We start from the raw sequence: 17,807 nt of genomic DNA, 5'->3' as shown, positions 1-17,807 counted from the left end.
GAGCCAGTGGTCCAGCCTGCTCCAGTGTGTCAGAAAGGCTGTCCAGGACCAGGGGATTTGAACCTGGAGAAAGCAAGTCCCTCCATCCCACACACACAAATCCCAGCGACTACTGTTGCTTGAACCCAAGGACTCACACGGACTCAAGACAATTTAGCTTTTAAGCTATGTTCTCGAACAGGTAAGGACTTGGACTTCTAGCCACAAGGTCAGTTGGGAAGGCGTGCCCTGGCCTACTTCCCAAGCCCACTGTTACTTCCTCAGCCGTGCTAGGGCGCTAAGCTGGCTATTTTTATTCCCCAAGGACAAAGTAGTAAGGTCAAAGCCGACCTAGAGGTACATCCCCCAAGCCTTCCTACAAAGCAGGGCGGTGGTGAAACAGATCTCAGCCCGGGACTGGCGTCACCACCAGTCAACTGCACCGTCTGATCCCAGTTCATGTTCGTGGTTACTGGGGCAGCCCAGTGATTGTAGAAAGGCTATTTTAGTCCTTTTGCAGAAGGGGCTAAAAGGAGATGAGGGAGAAACAGGAGTGTTACATATTCATCTCTTTCCTTGGGAAACAGCTTTATTTACAAAACAGGTCTAAAATAAGAACATGAAATGACAAGTCCTTGGGAATTGCGGGAGAGGTGGCTCTTGTGTGAAGCCCAGGCATCCAGACGGAGGACTGAAAGGAAGGCCAGCGTGAGGGGGCCTAAAACTTGAACTCCTTGTATTTCTTGCTGCCCCCACGGCTGTCCTGGGGCTGAGCTTTCCGCTTCTTTTGCTGTATGGGAGAAAGGCACATTACAACAGGTTGAGCCACCCCTGGGCCCCCAAAACAAGGGTGGGCAGCCTGACATAGACATAGAAGTCTGTGGGAAAGGTGCTGAATCCGGATTCTTTTCCAGATTCCTCTCAGACTTGGCTGAGCTCCTCCCCATCACCGTCCTTAAAGAGGGCAGCCCACTGGAGATTTCTAAGATTTCCAAATCTAAGGAAGTGCAGGGCAGCAAGCAGAGGCCACCCTCACTCTGACCACTAGGGGGCACTACGCCACTGGAAATCGGCAGGCCAGGGTCCCTGGCTCTCACTCAGCCCAGCCCCCTGGAAGCACCTACCTTCTGTTTGGCAGCATGCTCAGCCACCATGTCGCTGAAGTCCTCCTTCTCCACTTGAGCCTGCTGCTCCCGCACATGCTCCTCATACTTCTGGGTCATGGCCATAGGATCCAGCTCCAACTCTTCAGGCGCCAGGGCCACTTCCACACCTTGCAGCTCAGGAGCCGGGCCCTTCCGGCTCATAACCTGGAAAGGGGATCAGGGCTTTGTCATCTCCAAAGACAGTCACTGAGGCCCTAGTTTGTGCTGCCTTTCTCAGCCTCCAAAAGCAGTGTCCTTCAAGTACTCACCGTGGACATGTCATAAATGTGGGTTGATCCCATCATGGCTCCCCCAACAGTGGCTGTTCTCTTCTCTGGCAACACAGTGAAGAGCTGAGGTGTCTCACTTCTGCAAAGGACAATGGGATCAGGCCCAAAAAGGAAGGGACAAAAGGGTCCCCAGCAGTGGAAACAAAAGAAACAGGTGGCACCACCACTCAGTGCCTTGGAGAGCTTCTGAGCTCCCCAGGGATGCAGCCTCCAGTTCATGGAGGCCCATGACAGAAAATAATTGGGTAGGGGAGGGTGGCACAGTGCCGACTCCAGGGAACAGAGATGGAGCTAAGGGGCCCCCTGAACCAAGTTAGGGGATCACAGACCAGGACTCCCACATGCATACAAGGGTCAAAAGGTCAGAGAGCCTAAAAGTTTCCAAGAGAACTTTGGTACAGAGAAGCTGGCAAGAGAGCAGGCTGTAACAGTTCCCACCCAAAGAATGTCATGCCTGGAGTTCTAATGTACACAGTTCACACTTCCAGGCCTTCCAATGCAAGAGCCATCCACAGCCAGTTTCACCACCAATTTCAAGAATTACACTAGGAACAAGAGCAAATCTACCACTATCACCCCAGACCATGTCCCTCATCTCTACCTCTCCCACTGGAAGAGGTGACAATCTATTCGCCACACAGGAGCCAGAGTAAATGCCTTAAAATGGAAGTCAGGTCTTGTCAGACCTTTGCTTAAAACCGTCTGAGGCTTCTGTCCATTATCTGAATAAAATCCAAACTCCTTACCATGACCTAAAGGGTTCATAGTCTGGTCCCTTATCGAAGCCCTCCTCACTATACCCTGTCCACAGTACCCTTCTTTTTCTTCCATGAATATGCAAAGTTTGAGAGTTCTGCTTCCTGACAAGGAGCAACAAGAATCAGATATACCCTCCTGCCTGAAACAAACAAAAAATGGGCAAAATATATGAAACTGTGTTTTTTGTTTTTTGTTTTTGAGACAGAGTTTTGCTTTTGTTGCCCATGGTGCGCAATGGTGCAATCTTAGCTCACCACAACCTCTGACTCCCAGGTTCAAGTGATTCTCCTGCCTCAGCCTCCCAAGTAGCTGGGATTTCAAGTGTGTGCCACTATGCCCGGCCAATTTTTGTATTTTTAGTAGAGGCAGGGTTTCTCTATGTTGGTCAGTCTAGACTCGAACTCCCAACCCCAGGTGATCGGCCCGCCTTGGCCTCCCAAAGTGCTGGGATTATAGGTGTGAGCCACTGCACCTGGCACAGTGGTTTTCAAGACACCAGACATGGGGCAACAAAATATAAGTGAGTCTTATGAGATAGGAAACAAATGTGATGAATCCTTCAACTGCCCCAGCATCCTGCACTGAGTTTCTAGGCCACAGAACAAAGAAGGGAGACCCACTGGACAGCCCAGAGGACTCCATGAGTTGGGAGGATGAAGGTGAAAGTCCAGGGAGATCAAGGCAGTAACGGTTCACAGAAAGTGTACTGGAGAAAAGAGCAGAGAGAACTCAAGAGACCTACAGAAGGTCCTCAAGTATGCAGGGGAGTACTAAGCAGCACCCAAAAGGTTCATAACAGCACCCGCTGCTCACTCAGAACTGGGAATAGTGCAATGCCCACTAGCCAGACGGAAAAACCTCCTGATTCACAGGATGGTGGGTGGAGTACACAGGTACTTGTGTCTCACAGTGGGGAGGACTACTTCAGTCCTGCCTCAGGAACGCCAAAAACAAGACCTGAAAAGATCAAACTATTTTTGGATGAGGTTGAAGAAAATGTACAGGAATACAAAAATTCCATGGACCAGACAAGGTAAATTTCACAAAGCCTAGCATTTAATAAAAAATTATCAGGTACCGGACATGCCCGGTGGCTCATGCCTGTAATCCCAGCACTTTGGGAGGCTGAGGCAGGAGGATTGCTTGAGCCCAGAAGTTCAAGACCAGCCTGGGCAACACAGTGAGAACCTGTCTCAAAAAAAAAAAAAAAAAAGAAAAAGAAAAAATGTCCAGATATGCAAAAGAATTGGAAAATACAATCCATAATGAAGAAAATAATCAGCTAATGGCAATCACCCAGAACTGGCACAGATGTTAGAGTTGGCAGACAATACATTAAAACATTATTATAGCCAGGTGCAGGCCTGTAATCCCAGCACTTTGAGAGGATGAGGCAGGCAGATCACCTGAGGTTAGGAATTCAAGAATAGCCTGGTCAACATGGCAAAACTCTGTCTCTACTAAAAATACAAAAAAATTAGCCAGGTATGGTGGCACATGCCTGTAGTCCCAGCTACTCTGGAGGCTGAGGCACAAGAATTGCTTGAACCTGGGAGGCAGAGGTTGCAGTGAGCCAAGATTGCACCACTGCACTCCAGCCTGGGCAACAGGGCAAGATTCCATCTCAAAATAAAATTAAAATTACATTAAATTAATAAAATTAAATACTATCATAACTGCATTCCACACGTTCAAAAAGTTAAATAAGAGAGAAAGAATAGATATAAAAAACCCTAAATAAAACATCTAGAAAGGAGAATCACATTGTTTGGGATTACTGTTGGATCAGAAATTACACAAGAAAAAATAGTAAACTTGAACACATAGCAATAGAAATTTTCTAAAATGAAATACAAAGAGAGAAGAATTTCTTTAAAAATTAAGAGCATCAGTGAGCAGTGGGGCAACTTCAAGACACCTAATAGAGGAATAATTTGAGTTCCCAAAGGAAAGAAGGGAGCAGAGAAAATATCGGAAGACATCATGATCAAAATTTTCCCCAAATTAATAAAAACTAAAAACCCAGATCTAAAATACTTTAAAAACCGCCAAGCAAAGAAACATTCAGAAGCTACACCAAGGCACACTGTAGTCAAATTGTTAAAACTAGCTATACAATCTTAAAAATAGCCAAACAAAAATGACACATTATGTACACAGAAACAAAGGTAAGAATGACAGCAGATTTCTCACCAGAAACAATGCAAGGAAGATACACTGGAGCAACATCTTAAAAATACTAAAAGAAGGCTGATTCACCTATAATCCCAACAGTTTGGGAGGCCGAGGCAGGCAGATCACTTGAGGGCAAGAGCTCAAGACCAGCCTGGCCAACATGGCAAAATGCCATCCCTACTAAAAATATAAAAATTAGCTGGGTGTGGTGGCATGTGCAAGTAATCCCTGCTACTCAGGAGGCTGAGGCAGGAGAATCACTTGAACCCAGGAGGTGGAGATTGCTGTGAGCCAAGATCACACCACTGCACTTCAGTTTGGGCAACACAGCAAGACTCCATCTCAAAAAAGAAAAAAAAAAAAGTATTGAAAGAAAAAAAATTGTCAGCCTAGAATTCTATACCTGGCAAAGATCTTTTAAAAAATGAAGGCCAAATAAAGAATTTTTAAGACTACCCAAACTGAACAAATTAAAAACCAGCAGACCCACAATACAAGAAATGTTTTTTTAATATTTTGCAGAAATGGGGTCTCATTATGTTGCCCAGGCTGGTCTCAAACTCCTGGACTCTAGCAATCCTACAGCCTCAGCCTTCTCCCAAAGTGCTGAGATTACAGGTCTAAGACACCATGCCCCCCAATGTAAGAAACATTTAAAAGAAGCCCTTCAGATAGAGGAAAAATGATACCAGATAGAAACCTGAATATACACAAAGAAATGAAAGAAACAAAAATGATAACTACATGGTTTAATTCATGATTCTTATTTAAACCTCCCTAAAAGATAATTGACCATTTAAGCAAAAATAGTAATTATACAGTATCAGATTGCTAACATATGTAAAAATAAACTATATGACAATAAAAATTGGGAGAAGAAAAATAAAGTATATGATAAAGGCTCTTAATACTATCTGGAAGCAGTGTAACATTAAGAGAAGGTCTTTACCTCTTGATAAAGTCATGATCTACAATAAATCCCAGAGCAACCACTAAAATAACAAAGCAAAAACTCACAGCTAATAAACCAACACTGGAGATCAAATGGAACATAAAAAATGTTCAAGTAATCCAAAGAAGGTAGAAAAACAGGAAAAAGGGAACAAAGACCAGAATGGATAAAGAGAGGGTCATTTCATGATAAAAGGGTAATTTAGGAAGACTTAACAACACTACACACTTAGGTACCTAAAAGTGGAGCGTCAAAATATGAGCCCACGCCTGTCTCAGGGCCTTTGCACTTGCTTGCACTTACTGTTACTTCTGACCCAGATCATCTGGTAGCTGGCGTTTTCCTAATGTTCATTCAGGTCTCAGTTCAAGCACCACCTCCTCAATGAGGCCTTTCCAAAGGCCTCCCTGCCACCCCATCCCATTACCCAGTTTCCTCTGCTTCAACATCCTTATCCACATCTGAAAGTATCTTGTTCTCTAATTACCAGTTTACCTCAACTGCTGACTCCTCATTGCCTGGAGTAGTGCCTGGCAGAGTTGGTTCATTAATTGTTTAAAAAGGGATGGGGGAGAAAGGAACAATGGTCAGCCAGCCAGCCAAAGGGAAGTGAAGGTCTTCCCCTCTCAGCCCTGTCTGGCACCCTCACCCATCCATCGCCTCCTCAATCTTCTTCTTCCTCAGCTCAATGAGTTCAGGGGTCTCCATTCCAGCAGGCACTGATGAGAAGCCACCAGGAGTGATCAGGCCACTGTAAAGAGAGGAACAAGCTCTGGAGTAAAGAGAAGGCCACCAAAGATGGGCCACTACTAAGAGGCACTCTGCTTTCCCCACCTGTCTGCAGGGGTGATAAAGCCTGTCTCATCTGGTTTGTCTTCATCACTTTCCTCCTCTTCCTCTTCTTCTGAGGATTCTTCATCAGATGGTTCCAGTTCCCCCCAAGGGGTCCGATCAATCTCTTCTTCCTCAGTCTTGGTCTGAAAGAGATTACTTATTCATTAAACAAATGTTTACTAAGTACCTATTATGTGCCAGGCTGTTTTAAGCTGAAGGAGTGTAAGAGTCAACACACAGACAATAATCCCTACCTACCTAGAGCTCAAGTTCTAGTGAGGAGCTTGCATCAATATCTCAGGAAAATGTATGCCCATTTTCAGACTGACATTTCAGAACACACACAACTCCCTGATAATGAAGCTATAAACCAACAATCTCTAACCTTCACGACATTAAGCAAAACCAGAATTTCAGGTACACGGCCCATACCTGAAATTCAGCAGCATTGGTTCCAAATACGTCCCCATAGAGCGGTTTCCCAGTCTCATCCACTGGAGGTTTGCCCCAGCCACCAGCATGGTACCCAAAGGAACAGCTCTGCAAGACAGCACAATCGGTTTACTCCTTAGCTGCCAAAGAAAATCTGAAGTCCTAGAGAAAAGTCACACTTGAAAGAACAGAACTGATACTTGAGAACTGTGGAAATTATGACTGCAGAATAAAACTAAATGTTATAAAGCATTAGAAAGCAAAATTCATAAACAACTAAACTCTGGAGGCAACAGGATGAGGAGACAGGAGGCAGAAAGTATGTTAACAGCCTCTTCTGTCATGGCAGAGCCTTTGCTCTCTGAAACTAAAACATGTATGCTAAAAGCATTACTTCAATTTCTTTTTCTTTCCTCTCACCTGTGTGAAATACGAATGACTTCAATTTCTTATTGAGTTTCTTAATGACTTCAATTTCTAACTCTGGAAAGCTGGCTTGTTCAGAATCTGTTTCTCTTAAGGGGCAGAAATTTCTATCTAATGTTTAACAATACTACTTTATTACTTTAACAACTCATCTGTTTTCTTTTTAATGCTTATTTTAAAATAAGAATAAATATGCAGACATTTCTGAGATAAAATTATTTCTGACAGACTGAAGTGAAGTTAAAAAATATTATTATTATTATTATTGAGACGAAGCCTTATTCTCTCAGCAACCAGGCTTTTTTTTAACACTAGAGATATGGCTTAACTATGTTCCCCAAGCTAGTCTTGAACTCCTGGCCCCAAGGGATCCTTCTACCTCAGCCTCCCAAAGTGCTAGGATTACAAGTGTGAGACACCACATCTGGCTGAGACAAAATTATTTCTCTGTTCATTCTTATAGTCATCAGAGACATAGCTGGAAACACATTCACCAAATAGTGAATTTGGCTATTTCTGAGTAGTAAAATTGCGATTTGCTTTCATCTTTGTACTTGTCAATTCTGAGTATTTTATGATGAGCATAGCAGTTTATTAAAAAACAAAAACCATTCTTTGTTTTTCTAGAAACACATGGTATGTGACAAATATGATGTGTCAATAAAAAAGAGACACGTAGTGGAGTCAGAGAAGGAAAACAAAAAAATTACCTTCCAGTTCAAAAGCAGAGACAGCAGAACTGAACAAACAAAATGACAATGCTCACCTCAGGGATGGGCGAGTTCAGCCCAGGGATTTTCAGGTTGGGATACGACGGGGGTGGTCCATATCGCTGCATGGCAATCAGCCATGGGGGAGGGACCTTGTGGGCATTCTGCATGAAAAAGAGAACAGGATACCATCTGCCAAACCCTATCCCTGACTCTGCCTTCTGCCCCAATCCCCACCCTCTTCACTGCTTCCCCAGCCCACTGACACTCACTGGTCCTACTGGCATCCCCAAGGAAATCCTTAGCTCATCAGACAGATCTCCTGGCTTCTTCTCCTTCAGTCGTGTCTCAAACTCCTTCCCCTGAGGGAAAAGCAGAGCATACTGCATTGTAGACCCAGACACTCAGTGGGAGCACAACCGCAAGAGGATGTGAAAACAAAGGCGAGAAGTCCTAACCCACATCAGATAGAAAATCCCACTGAGGGCTAGCTGGCTCCCACTCTGATTCTCATCACTTCTTTCCCTGGCCAAAGTGGGGGAAGGAATATAAACCAGGGCGGAGGGGAAAAGCCCAGATTCCCAGTGCTGTCAATAACCCACTGTGAGAACATGGCCAACGTTAGGACCTGCCTTCTCATCTGTAAAATGAGGGCACTCAAAGGGATAATCTGCATTTAATTCTTCTACCTCATAAATTCCATGACATCATGGTGACTACGATTTCAAGGATCAGAAAATACCAACTTGTCTACCACCCTCAGTGTTAAGTTTCCTAAAAGCATCTTCCCCTTGGCTCCTTCATCCCTAAACCAACAACCACCAACTATTATCATTTCAAAGACAGGATACGAAAAGTCTATCCGACAAAGAAGTCACCAGGTCTGCATCTCTCCTTCAAAAAGGACCTCATTTTTAAAGTCCATCTCATCTGAAGGTAGTCAATGGGCAATTCTAAGGCTGAGGAACTACTGTAGTCACTTCAAAAGCCCTCCTGGGTCAGGTGCAGTGGTTTATTTTGGGAGGCTGAGGTGGGCAGATCGCTTGAGCTCAGGAGTTCTAGACCAACCTGGACAACATAGCGAAACTCTGTCTCTACCAAAAATTAAAAAAGTTGGCCAGGCATGGTGTGCCTGTGGTCCTGGCTACTTGAGGGGCTGAGATGGGAGAACTGCTTGAGCCCAGGAGGCAGAGGTTACAGTGAGCCCAGATCATTCCACTACACTCCAGCCTGAATAACAGGGTGAGACTCCATTTAAAAAAAAAAAGCCCTAGGCAGTCTCAACCCCAAGGCCCAAACTGGCCTCTCCCAGCCCCCTCCCAAACCTCATAGTACAGGTCCCCATGGATGGTCAGCTTTGGCTTGGTCTGCCACTTGAAGAAGGCATCATGTAGTTTCTGGTAGTCAATGTCAATCTTGCCCATTTTAGGCCGAACTTTCTCTCGCATTTTTGACTTCATGGTCTTCTGTTCTTCCTGTGGAGAATGGCAAAAGACAAGCTTTAACAAGTACTCACCAAATTCATGTAGAGAATCCAGCTTCCAGCTCCAAAAGAAATCAAGAGAAGCCTCAATTATGTCACCCTGAAAGTCACCAAGATCGTTCCTGCTCAAACCCTTCAAAACATTATCCATACTCAACAAAATAGACTACACCGTATCAGCCTCAGCTGTGTATACCAATAACTAGTTATTAAACCATCTCACCAAAGCTGAACCTCATCAGTTCTCTGAAAGGCAGAGACTTCCCCATGCTCTTTTGTACCTCCTGAGTCCAAAGCATTTAATTAAAAGCTTTAAAATTAAGAAGTTACAGCTGGGCACAGTGGTTCACACCTGTAAATCCAGCACTTTGGGAGGCTGAGGCGGGTGGATCACGAGGTCAGGAGATCCAGACCATCCTAACATGGTGAAACCATATCTCTACTAAAAATACAAAAAAATTAGCCAAGCATGGTGGCACACACCTGCAGTCCCAGCTACTTGGGAGGCTGAGGCAGGAGAATCGCTTGAACCCAGGAGGTGGAGGTTGCAGTGAGCGGAGATTGCACCACTATACTCCAGCCTGGGTGACAGAGCAAGACTCCTTCTTAAAAAAAAAATGTAAGAAGTTACACAACCACCATCAATCTGTAGCCACAAAGTGCATCTGGGAAACGAGTCACCAGGTGAGCTGGCAAAGTGAAGGCAGAGGAGAGGAAAAGCAGAGGAGGAAAACAAAGGGATAATTAGACAAGTAACAAGTAGGTGGTAGGTGGGTTTCAAACCAGGTTCCCATTTTGCAGCACTCTGCTGTGAATGATGGGGACACCCGAGGGCAAGTGTGAGCCCTGCCAGGACCTCACCTTCTCCTGCAGGGCCTCTCGCATCTCCTGGATGCCTGTGCGTTTGATGAAGTCTGGCAGCTCGAAGGGAGGCTTCTCAATGCCCCGTTTGCCCTGCAGGTACTTGCGCTTAAAACACCAGTGGCGTGGCACAGGCACGGAGTTCCGAGTAGCCTTGAGGTGGACCAAGAGCTTAGGGTCCTGCGCTGTCACATCGTGCATCTCCACGACATCGGGCCGAGCCACCAGCTGGAAAACACACAGGAATGCGTGTGTTGAAAGCCCCAACTTCTCAGGTTTGAAGCTCTTCTTCCCATTCCTCTTCCTCAAAGGACCTATACCCAAATCACCCACAACACTTCCTTCAAAGTTGTCACCTCCCTGGCTTCCCAGGTTGTCTCCCAGCTGGGCTCCAGGGCCCGCAGGATCCTCTCAGTTTCACCTGCTTAAGTTCAGCCACAGTGAAGCGGTTCATTCGGCGCAACTTCTTCTTGGACAGCTTGGGGGCTTCTGGCTTCTTTTCCTAGAACGGAACAATCACCTCTTTCGAGCAGGACTCAGATGTGAATGAAATTGCCCAACCCACCCCAACCTTAAGCCACCGAAGCTCTTCAAGAGTTCACCATGGTCCCTCTCTGGATGCCTCTCAGCCACCTGTGCCCAGAGTCCCTGCTTTCCGCCAGGACAGCCAGACCTGACCTGCTCGTCATCACTGCTGTCGTCATCACTGTCCTTGTGCTCCTCCTCAAAGCCCTTCTTCTTGGGGGCTGCAGAGTTCTCCAGTTTGTCAAGTTTCTCTGGCTCCTTCTCCTTCTCCTTCTTCACGTCATCAGTGAGCTGAGGAGGCAGACAAAGTGAAACCCCTGCCATCTGGGTCCCTTCCCAGTTCCTAAAACCAGCACTGAAAAGATGCCTGTTCCCTGCCTCTCACCCACCTCTGAGCCCCTTCCCTGTTTGGCACTGCCCCTTTCAAGTGTGCTCTTTTGTACCTTAAAAGCTTCAAAGATCCTCTTAAAGAAGATAAAGTTGGGCTCATAAATTTCTGGTTCTTCAGTCACATACTCAATCTCGACATCAGCTGCTGGGGAGTCAGAGCCACGGGACCGGGTTGAGTCTTTCTCTCGGTCCCCAGAGCTCTCAGAGGACACCCCTCGTACCCGCTGGGGCTTTTTCTTCTTCTTTCGGTTCCTTCGCTTCCGGTTTTTCTGTCAAGAGGAGGAAAACCAGCTGGGTCAGAGAATCCAAACAGGGTGGCAGCACCCCAACCCACGAACTCCTTCCCCAGTGTCCCCCACAGTTCAATGCTCAGGCTTTTTCCAAGGAGGCCATCTCATGAAGTGGTTGTGAAGAGGCCTTGGAGTCAGACTCCAAAGTTCTGCCATTCACAGGCTGTGTACCTTTGGGTAGATTACTGTGCCTCTCAGAACCTCAGTTCTTTCAGCTCTAAAATGTAGGCAAGCATAGTACTTGGAAGTCAAAGCAATTCAATAAAAAATATCTATAAGATGCTTAGGTGGAAATTGGCACAAAATAGAAGCTATTACTTACTGAACACTTACAAATTGTGCTATTTTCGTACCCAAGTCCCATCTCCTGCCTTTCTTTCCAGACTCAGCTCCAACCCTACCTCCTTTTTAGATATGGACACTGTGTCCTCCTCAGTCTCTGATGCTGACTGGCCCAGGGACGAGCGAGCATCTGTTTCCATTTCCTCTTCCTCTGTAAGGAAGAAGGTGGTGATGAGTCTTCACGGTACCAGTGCCCTGCACGCATCACAGTCACCCACCTTTACCAAGAGCCTGACTCTCTAAATTCTCCTTAGGGAAGGGACACAGGAATGAGGACTCAGCCTCGGCCTCTCCAGGTTCTGTGGCTGCAGCCTCAGGACACCCGGCACGCACCCTGCTGAGAGTTCATCTCTTCCTGGCGGCTCTCCTTCAGCTGCAGGATCTTCTCCAAAGCCTGGGGGATCTTGGGCCCTACAGAGGGGTCATCCATCTGCCAGAGACAACCAGTCAGAGGAGATGAATCACAGCACCCTTTTTCTAACTACTTCTACCTTTTGGACTAGAAAGGCTGCTGGCCAGGTGATGTAAGCAGCAGAGTGAGCAACACCAACTGGGCTCAGTGAGGTTCAGAGGGACCCCAAGACTCTGCCTCAGTAATGTCTCCCCAATCCCTCTGCCATACCCTAAGTATAGTTTAAATAAGCAGCACTCCCCACTACCCCCAGGAATTTAAGTCCCCAACTTCTCACAGAACCCTTCTCTAAAAATAGTCCCCTTCTAAACTACCACTCTCCTGTCCCTATGAAGAAATCATTAGTCTCACCTCTCTGTTTTCATCTCCAGGGGGTGGTGGGGGACCACGAGGCCGGGGAACAGGGGCTCCCATGGGCAAAACTGTAGGAGTGGGGCCCACTGGGCCCACTGGAGCGGTTACTGAGAGAAGGGAGAAAGAAATTAAATGTCAGAAGAGACGAAACACATAAAAAAACCACCTTTCTTGCTAAAAAGGTGATGGTTACCCTGCAGTGGAGGAGGGCACGGCAGAGTGGGGGGTAGGTTCTGGGGTTCTGGTAATGTTTTGGATCTTGGTCCAGGTGCTGGTTGTATGGGTGTGCTCTGTTTGTAAAAAGTCATTACACTGTATATTTACTCTATATGCACTTTTTAAATGTGACAGATACTTTAAAAGTCTTTTTTTTTTTGAGACGGAGTTTTGCTCTTGTTACCCAGTCTAGAGTGCAATGGCGCGATCTCAGCTCACCGCGACCTCCACCTCCTGGGTTCAGGCAATTCTCCTTCCTCAGCCTCCTGAGTAGCTGGGATTACGGGCACACACCACCGTGCCCAGCTAATTTTTTTTTTTGCATTTTTAGTAGAGACAGGGTTTCACCATGTTGACCAGGATGGTCTTGATCTCTTGACCTCGTGATCCACCCGCCTCGGCCTCCCAAAGTGCTGGGATTACAGGCTTGAGCCACCACGCCCGGCCACTTTAAAAGTCTTTAAAAATTTTTTGAAAACACCTTCCTTGCCCTTCCCCTCCATTCCAGGGTCTCACCTCGAGGACCCAGAGGAGTGCGCACGCCAATTTGGCCCATGTCTTGTGGGGGCCGAGGGACTGGGGTGCCCATCTTGGCAATCTCCTGCTGTCGTTCCTGCTCCAGTAACACAGCTGCCTGTGGGAGGGAAGTGGGAGTGGAGAGACAGCCTGAAAATGTGTTTGGCAGGCAGCCCCTGGCAAATGCGTTCTTTCAGCCGGGTAATGGGCCGAAGGAGAACAATCACGAACCACTTGGGTGCTGACATCCCCTCACCCTGACACTTCCAAGCTACTAATCCAAATGGAGGAGCCCCTAATCACAACGGAAATCCCTAGAAATAACACCAAGGAAAACCCCAGGAAACTTCTGGTTCCTAACAGAAAATTTCATATTCAGCCAAACACTGCTTTCTACTTTTCAGAGAGTTTTCTTCCCCAAAATATTAAATTATACAGAAGAAACTTTTGAATTCTTTTCTTGTATCTACCCCTCAAGATCCAGCACAATCTGGGCAAAGACAGCAGTTCATCCACAGGTCCAGACTTGTTGCCTTTTTTTTTTTTTTTTTTTTTTGAGACAGGGTCAGACAGTGGCATGATCTCAGCTCACTGCAACCTCTGCCTCCCAGGCTCAAGCCATCCTCCCACCTCAACCTCCCAAGTAGCTGGGACTACAGGTGTGTGCCACCACATCTGGCTAACTTCTGTATTTCTGATACAGACAGAGTTTCATCATGTTTGCCAGGCTGGTCTCAAACTCCTGAGCTCAAACAATCCACCCCCCTCAGCCTCCCAAAGTGCTGGGATTCCAGGTGTGAGCCACTGCACCCAGCTCATACTTATTGCTTTTAACACTTACTTTTTAATATTCCTGAGTAATCCACTGGGTAACGACTAATGCAATACAACTCTGGGGCCAAACATCTTATATAACATTCCCAGACTTATAGTCATATTTTGTCTAAATCCAATACAAATAATTCAATTGCCCAGTGTCTTATCTAGAATGATCTCATGTAAGGCAAGCAGAGATCAGCACATGCTTTGTGTAACAGGTCAGAAGGTAAATACTTTAGGCTTTATGGGCTGCTGTATGGACTCTGCTACATATTTTTGATTTGCATTTTCTTAAAACTCCTAAAAAAATTTACAAGTTATTTTTAGCTCACAGGCCATACAAACGCAGGCCCAGGTCACAGTTTGTTCAATTCCTGAACTTTAAGAAAAATTGAATACTTTGGAAGACACTGGAACTTAGTTGGAGAAAAAACAGCCTCCAGGGAAAACTTGAATGGTACACCCTAAGCACTATAAATGGCCACCAACAAACTGGACCATGAGGTCAAAGGGGAGGAGTATTACCCGCTTCTGCTGTTCCAAGAGCTCATGTTCCTTCAGCGAATGATCTCCCTGCTTAAAAAAGAAAACAAGCTCATACCAGCACCAATATTCCACAGGCCAATCTCTCACAGCTCTTGCTTCTTGAGATCCTCTTCCAGTCAAGGACCCATGTTCTAGTCTTTAATCCTGACCTTCTCAGAAACCTTAGTTCTAGGATTCAACTTTCTCTAAGGCTCCACTCCCACCAGGCCAGGGCTTCCACCTACCCTACCTGCTTGGCACGCTCCTCCTGCTGCATCAGTAATGCCGCCTGCTGCTGAGCCAGCTTCAGCCGCTCCTCCTCTGACAGTGCCACCGGCTCACCCACACGGAGAGGAGGCGGGGGCCCCAAATTTGGTGGGTGGGCCATAGGAAAGCCAAGGCCAAGGCCTGGTGGAGGTGGTGGGGGTGGCGGAGGAGGCTGTAGAGGGGGGAGTCCCATAGGTGGTGGTGGCATAGGAATTCCAGGGAGCTATGGAGAAAATATGATCATGAAACTAGGAAGCATTTATTCATTATGCAAACATTTGGGGGAATCTACTTTGAGTCAGGAGCTGGGATTCTAAGTTAAATGATACACAGTTCCTAAGAAAGAATGCTCCACAGCACTATGAAGATATGACAATGTTAACTTCCTTTGGCATCAACCAAAGGAAGCTATCCTGAACAGAGATTCTGCATACAATTCCAGGAGACTCGAGGACACCTCTGAGGTCATCTAGGGACTCCTCATCCTACACACAGAGATCAACAGATCTCAGGTCAGAGCCACTATTTTAGAGAAAAAGAGGCAAATCCTAGATCAGAAGGAACATGGAAATTGAGACGACTTAAATAAACAGGAACCACTGTGCCAAGGCAATACAAACCCCAATGACTACTAAACGCAAGGAGTATGAAATCAAATCAGGGAGCCCTAGATGTCTCACAAAAGAACATGGGAACTGTGCCCAAGGCAGGCAAAGAAGACGGTGATTGCTTCCAGCTGGGTAGGGACAAGTTAGGCTTCCTTGCATTCAAGCTTTTTTTTTTTTTTTGAGACAGAGTCTTGCTCTGTTGCCCAGGTGGGAGTGCAGTGGCGCAATCTCGGCTCACTGCAACCTCTGTTTTCCAGGTTCAAGCAATTCTCATGTTTCAGCCTCCCAAATATCTGGGATTATAGGCACTGCCACCAGACCTGGCTAATTTTTGTATTTTTAATGGAGATGGGGGTTTTACCATGTTGGCCAGGCTGGTCTTGAACTCCTGACCTCAAGTGATCCATCCACCTCAGCCTCCCAAAGTGCTTGGTTGAGTCACCGAGCCCTGCCTTTCTTTTGAGACAGAGTCTCACTCTATCACCTGGGCTGGAGTGCAGTGGCTAGATCTCGGCTCACTGCAACCTCCACAACAATTCTCCTGCCTCAGCCTCCCAAGTAGCTGGGATTACAGACATGTGCCACCACATCCAACTATGTTTTGTATTTTTAGTAGAGACGAGGTTTCACCATGTTGGCCAGGCTGGTTTCGAACTCCCAATCTCAGGTGATCCATAAGCCTTGGCCTCTCTAAGTGCTGGAATTTTTTTTTCCAATTTTTTAATTTAATTTTAAGTTCTGGTGTACATGTGCAAGATGTGCAGGTTTGCTACATAAGTAAATATGCACCAGGGTGGCTTGCTGCACCTATCAACCCATTGCCTAGGCATTAAGTCTGGCATGCATTAGCTGTTTTTCCTGACACTCTCCCAGCCCCTGCCCCACCCTCTCCTTTTTTTTTTTTTTTCTGTTTAAGAAACAAAGTCTCATTCTGTCACCCAGGATGGAGTACATGCAGTACAGTGGTGCAACCATAGCTCACTGCAGCCTCGAACTCCAGGGCTCGAGCAATCCTTAAGTCTCAGCTTTCCCAGTAGCTGGGACTCTATAGGTGCGTGCTGCTGTGCCGATAATTTTTTAAACTTTTTTGTAGTATCAGAGTCGTACTACGTTGCCCAGGCTGGTCTTGAACTCCTGGCCTCAAGTGATTCTCCCATCTAGGCATCCCAAAGTGGTGGGATTACAGGCATGTGCCACTGCACCCGGCCACAAGCTCAATCTTGAATGACAGGTAGAATTTGGAGAAGCAGACAGTGGGAAGGAGGCGTCAGCATCAAAGAGAGAACTGAAGAGCTCACAATTCTGCCACGGCAGTACCTCCCTGCCCAAACTGTTAGTTGCATCCCAAGTATACTGCAGGTGAAAGGAAAGGCTTCCCTGAACAGATGGAATCTTTTTTTCTTTTCCCCTCCTCAGGTTAGGCTAGTAATTAATGTGCAAGAGTGTCACATCTCACACATGCGCGTGAACACCCAATCATTACACTCATGAACTACAAAAAAATCAGCAGATAGAATACTTAAAAATGGAAGAACCTCCCTACCTGTGCTGACATGGGAGGTGGAGCGGCTTTGTCCCCATCTTCCCCTCTCAAAACGGGCCGATTCAGCACGATGCCAGTCTGCAAAAGAGAAAGGACTCTAGGTCGGTGCAAAATTAGATATTTCACTAAACGACATTTTCGCCCAATTCATTCAACAAAATGCACCTAGCGCCTGTCTGCGAGCGCTCCGGCTGGGCACTGAAGAGGACCAAGATAAATACAAGAGATTACAACTAAGCTAGCAAAGGCAAGAAGGCAAAGAGAGCAAGCCTCCGCCTTGCTGTGCCGAGATAAAGAAAGACCGAGCCGTGAGGAGTATAGGTCTCCTGGAGACACTCGGCCTGACGTCTTGCCGCCAACACCCACCTGGCGGGTGTAGGTCTGCAGCCGCTCCACCAGCTCCTCGCGACTACCTGCGAGGCAAAGTACACAATCAATAAGGCAGGCCAGCCCGGCCAGGTCAGGCCCCAGCGGCCCGCCTCCGCCCCTCGCGCCCGGGTTTCCCGGGTAACCAGGCTCCGCTTCTCCGCAGGCCAGTAAAGGCCCCTTGACTTCCTGCGTTCCTCACCCTGGATCGGAGCTCCGATCTCTGCCAACTTGGCCTGAAGCTCCTGGGCAGCCCAGGCGCCATAGTGGCCTGGAGGTGGCGGCGGCGGCGGCAGCTGCAATTCCGCTTTGGGAGGCTCCGGGTGCTCGGTCGCCATCTTAGCCGCAGGAAGGCGCACGACCAACCCGGAAACTCGGGCCAGCCGCCGGGCCCACTTTCCGGAACTTCCGGCAGCGCCGTGCGCCACGTCCTCTCTGGTTGGGAGGCTGTGCGCCCCCTGCCGTTCCCTGGGCCACCGGATTCGCCGCAGACGCCCCTTTCACCAACGACCCCTCGGCGGCCTAGTCGCGAGGCCTCCTGGGAGTTGTAGTGCACAGGTCTCGGTCTCTACGGGCCTTGCGCCTCGC

General features: G+C 47.1%; 1 protein-coding gene and 1 pseudogene across 2 annotated transcripts; both read right to left on the bottom strand.

Annotated features, from left to right (window-relative positions):
• Positions 1-550: 550 nt before the first annotated feature.
• On the bottom strand, positions 551-17,587 carry SF3B2 (splicing factor 3b subunit 2). 2 transcript variants are annotated; one of them, XM_035263372.3, is made up of 22 exons: positions 17,422-17,587; positions 17,220-17,266; positions 16,854-16,931; positions 14,686-14,925; positions 14,436-14,486; positions 13,092-13,209; positions 12,357-12,466; positions 11,927-12,023; positions 11,653-11,744; positions 11,015-11,230; positions 10,725-10,862; positions 10,468-10,548; positions 10,047-10,274; positions 9,028-9,177; positions 7,975-8,064; positions 7,759-7,866; positions 6,567-6,674; positions 6,135-6,277; positions 5,950-6,051; positions 1,394-1,493; positions 1,104-1,289; positions 551-769 (listed from the first exon to the last, which is right to left on the bottom strand). In XM_035263372.3, the coding sequence occupies exons 1-22, from the start codon at positions 17,555-17,557 to the stop codon at positions 698-700; spliced, it is 2,691 nt and encodes an 896-aa protein (XP_035119263.1). In that variant the 5' UTR covers positions 17,558-17,587; the 3' UTR covers positions 551-697. The 2 variants fall into 2 exon arrangements, with proteins under 2 accessions (XP_035119263.1, XP_035119264.1); XM_035263373.3 differs by having other exon boundaries at positions 14,436-14,483.
• Positions 16,721-16,814, bottom strand: LOC118146050 (small nucleolar RNA U13; annotated as a pseudogene).
• Positions 17,588-17,807: the final 220 nt, after the last annotated feature.

Source organism: Callithrix jacchus, chromosome 10 (genome assembly GCF_049354715.1).
Source record: "Callithrix jacchus isolate 240 chromosome 10, calJac240_pri, whole genome shotgun sequence".
NCBI lineage: Eukaryota > Metazoa > Chordata > Mammalia > Primates > Cebidae > Callithrix > Callithrix jacchus.
This window is presented reverse-complemented; position numbering and strand designations above follow the sequence as displayed.

Excerpts from the sequence above, each read along its gene's own strand:
- SF3B2 (XM_035263372.3), bottom strand. The coding sequence starts at position 17,557 with ATGGCGACCGAGCACCCGGAGCCTCCCAAAGCGGAATTGCAGCTGCCG. Across the intron at positions 10,275-10,467 it reads CTGTGGCTGAACTTAAGCAG|CTGGTGGCTCGGCCCGATGT; the intron begins GTGAAACTGAGA and ends TGTGTTTTCCAG. Across the intron at positions 9,178-10,046 it reads GAGAGGCCCTGCAGGAGAAG|GAAGAACAGAAGACCATGAA; the intron begins GTGAGGTCCTGG and ends CATTCTCCACAG.